Source organism: Buceros rhinoceros, unplaced genomic scaffold (assembly GCF_000710305.1).
Source record: "Buceros rhinoceros silvestris isolate BGI_N320 unplaced genomic scaffold, ASM71030v1 scaffold44455, whole genome shotgun sequence".
Lineage (NCBI taxonomy): Eukaryota > Metazoa > Chordata > Aves > Bucerotiformes > Bucerotidae > Buceros > Buceros rhinoceros.
The window spans coordinates 1,432-3,834 of NW_010414207.1; the positions used below are offsets into that span (position 1 = coordinate 1,432).

General features: G+C 54.6%; 1 protein-coding gene across 1 annotated transcript in view; it reads right to left on the reverse strand.

The window, feature by feature from the left end:
* CENPT (centromere protein T) overlaps positions 1 to 2,403 on the reverse strand; it is a gene marked incomplete at its 3' end in the record, with an annotated part of 9,342 nt that overhangs the window by 422 nt on the left and 6,517 nt on the right. Inside the window, exon 7 of the mRNA XM_010137012.1 lies at positions 1,644 to 1,847. Within this exon, the coding sequence (XP_010135314.1) occupies positions 1,644 to 1,847 (204 nt within the window). The remainder of the gene's footprint in view (positions 1 to 1,643; positions 1,848 to 2,403) is intronic.

A 2,403-nucleotide genomic window follows, 5' to 3' on the forward strand; every position in this document is an offset into this window, starting at 1 on the left:
CTTTCCGCAGAGACAGCTTCAAAGTCTGCAGCCACCTCCTCATTCATCACCCTGCTACATCGGCAGCAAATTCTGAACACAGGGACAAGCGGAGCAGTGAGATCTCATGACAAGGGTCCGTGCACCTCCCACTTTCACAGATTTCCATCAGGTCCCCCCAGCCAAGGCGCAGGCTACAGTCAGAACCTCATCCCTGCTTTGCCATGAACTACCCACAGCAGCTTCCTCCAGGTCTAATCTGCATCCTCTAACTATGCTCCTGAACTCCTTCACTTCTCACCCAGTGCGCACAGGAAGGAAAGCGATGTCAGCAGAACTGAGCAGCTCCCTGTCTAGAGGAGGGGTGGTCACGCAGGGCTTCTCGCCTGCCAGGTCCCCTCACAAGCCAAGGACAGCCCAGGAACCCAGCACACCCAGCCCCGGCGTCAGCTTCACCACCCTCCAGAGCGAGGACACCTGCCCTGCTGCAGAAGGCAAGCCCAGCTCCTGGAGTGAGGCTCTTGGTACTGCCGAGAGTTAAACTCCACAGCTCCAAGGGTTTCTTGGAGAACGCAGGGCTGGGTGAGCCACCGCGGTTCTGAAGGAATCCTTCTGCGGGCTGGAGGGCTGGGGAGCAGGACACAGCGGGAGGCACTAGTGACACTGAGGCTCCTGAGGGAAGTTTGATGACAAAAGTGCCTAATTTTTCATGTTTTCTTCCTCTCCCTGTCCAATGAGACCTGTAAGATGCCACTCTTACTGCTCCACCCTATCAGCAGAGATGTCCTCATCAAGGTCTTCCCACCTGCTCGCATGGCTGTGTTAAAGATTACCATGCTGTAGGCACCCTAGGAACAGCTACGGCTTTTCTTGTGCCAAAAGTGAACCAGTTCAGGGTCGCCCTCCTGCCTGCCCCACTGCACAAACACACACAGCCACTGACATTCTCCTGACAGCTGAATTCCCCCACAACACCTCAAATCCTGGCAACAGGATTCTTTGAGGATGTCCTTAGTTCAGTTTTTTGTTTCCGGGCGCATTTGCTCCCAAAAGACACCCCTAAAACACACTCTGGGCATCCTGCAGTGTGGCCTTGACCACAGAGAACTCAGTCGGGAGCGTGGGTTCTTCCAAGAGGCGTAAGTGCTCTTGGGGCACCAGGGCAGACTGAGGCCATGCCTGAAGCACTCTAGACACAGCCCCTTCCTCCAGGCTCCCTGAGGAGCTGCCCGGCTCCCCGGTGAACTGGGAAGGAAATCTGTCACTACCCGTACAAAATACGGGGTTCCAATGAGGTGTCATTCCTGGAGTCCCACCAGCGCTGGGGAAGCAGCAGTTCAGTGCTAAGGCGTTTAGTCAGCACGAGGTAAGGAGTCAGGAGGGAAGGAGGAATGAAATGGAGCACGTCCCCACGTCACTGTAAACCCACCCCACACTTCCACATCTTCACCTCAAGAAGCACAAGACGATCCATGCCCCCAAAGCACCTGATGAGCCGGTGCCAATCTGGCCCCAGGAGCAGCAGCCAACAGCCTCCCCTGGGCTGTCCAACGGACTAAACAGTTAGTCACAGTATTATCCTGGGGAGTTCCTCGGTTTACCAGCAGAGAACTGCAAAAAATCTCTCCAACTGCCTCCTGGTACTGCTGCAGCAGTTTTCTTACCTTCACTCTCAGGGTCTTCCTCGCCCTCCTCAGAAGTCTCTTCTTCCAGAGCCTCCCCTTCTACCACGACTGCCTCATCTTCCAGTTCACCTGCTCGTTCAACAGCTTCCTTTGACGGCCTCATCCCAGAGTTTTCAGGGGAGGAGAAGGCAAGAAAACGCCTGCCCAGGCTTCCAGCTCCACCTCCTTTGGCAGTCTCGTGTTCTAGATCTCCAAAAGAGGGAAAGCACACCACTGAAACGAGCATCACAGCCAGCACTTCTGAGCGCTCCTAAGAATGAGCCCAGCTTGCCATTCCTGACCACAGTGCCACCTGTAGCATTCTCCTCTTCAAGGGTGAGGGTGTCAGTACACAACGCCAGATAAGCTGCGGCACTGAGGAGTCCTCTGCTTCTCCTTCTGCAACACCTGGGTGTGCAGAGGTCACACGGAAACAACCGCACTTGGCAATGCGGAGAAGCCCATGAGATGTCAGTGAAAGGTCTGTCTGAGCTCCTCTTAAACGAGCCTCCTTTAGGAAGAACCTCTCTCGCAGGAGAAGCCTTAGAGCAGCACAGAGTTGAAAAGAGAAGTCCCAGCAGCTCGGGAGAAGTTAACTTGGGGGATCATGATTTGCCAACACACTCGGGTCTCCAAGCTTTACCAATCTTTGCCCGATCCTACAATCCCACTAGTAAGTTTTAATTACGCTTTCCCCAATTCCGTAGCTCTAGGCAGCACTGCCAGCCTGATTCTGGTTTCAATTTGAGCAGGCATGGCC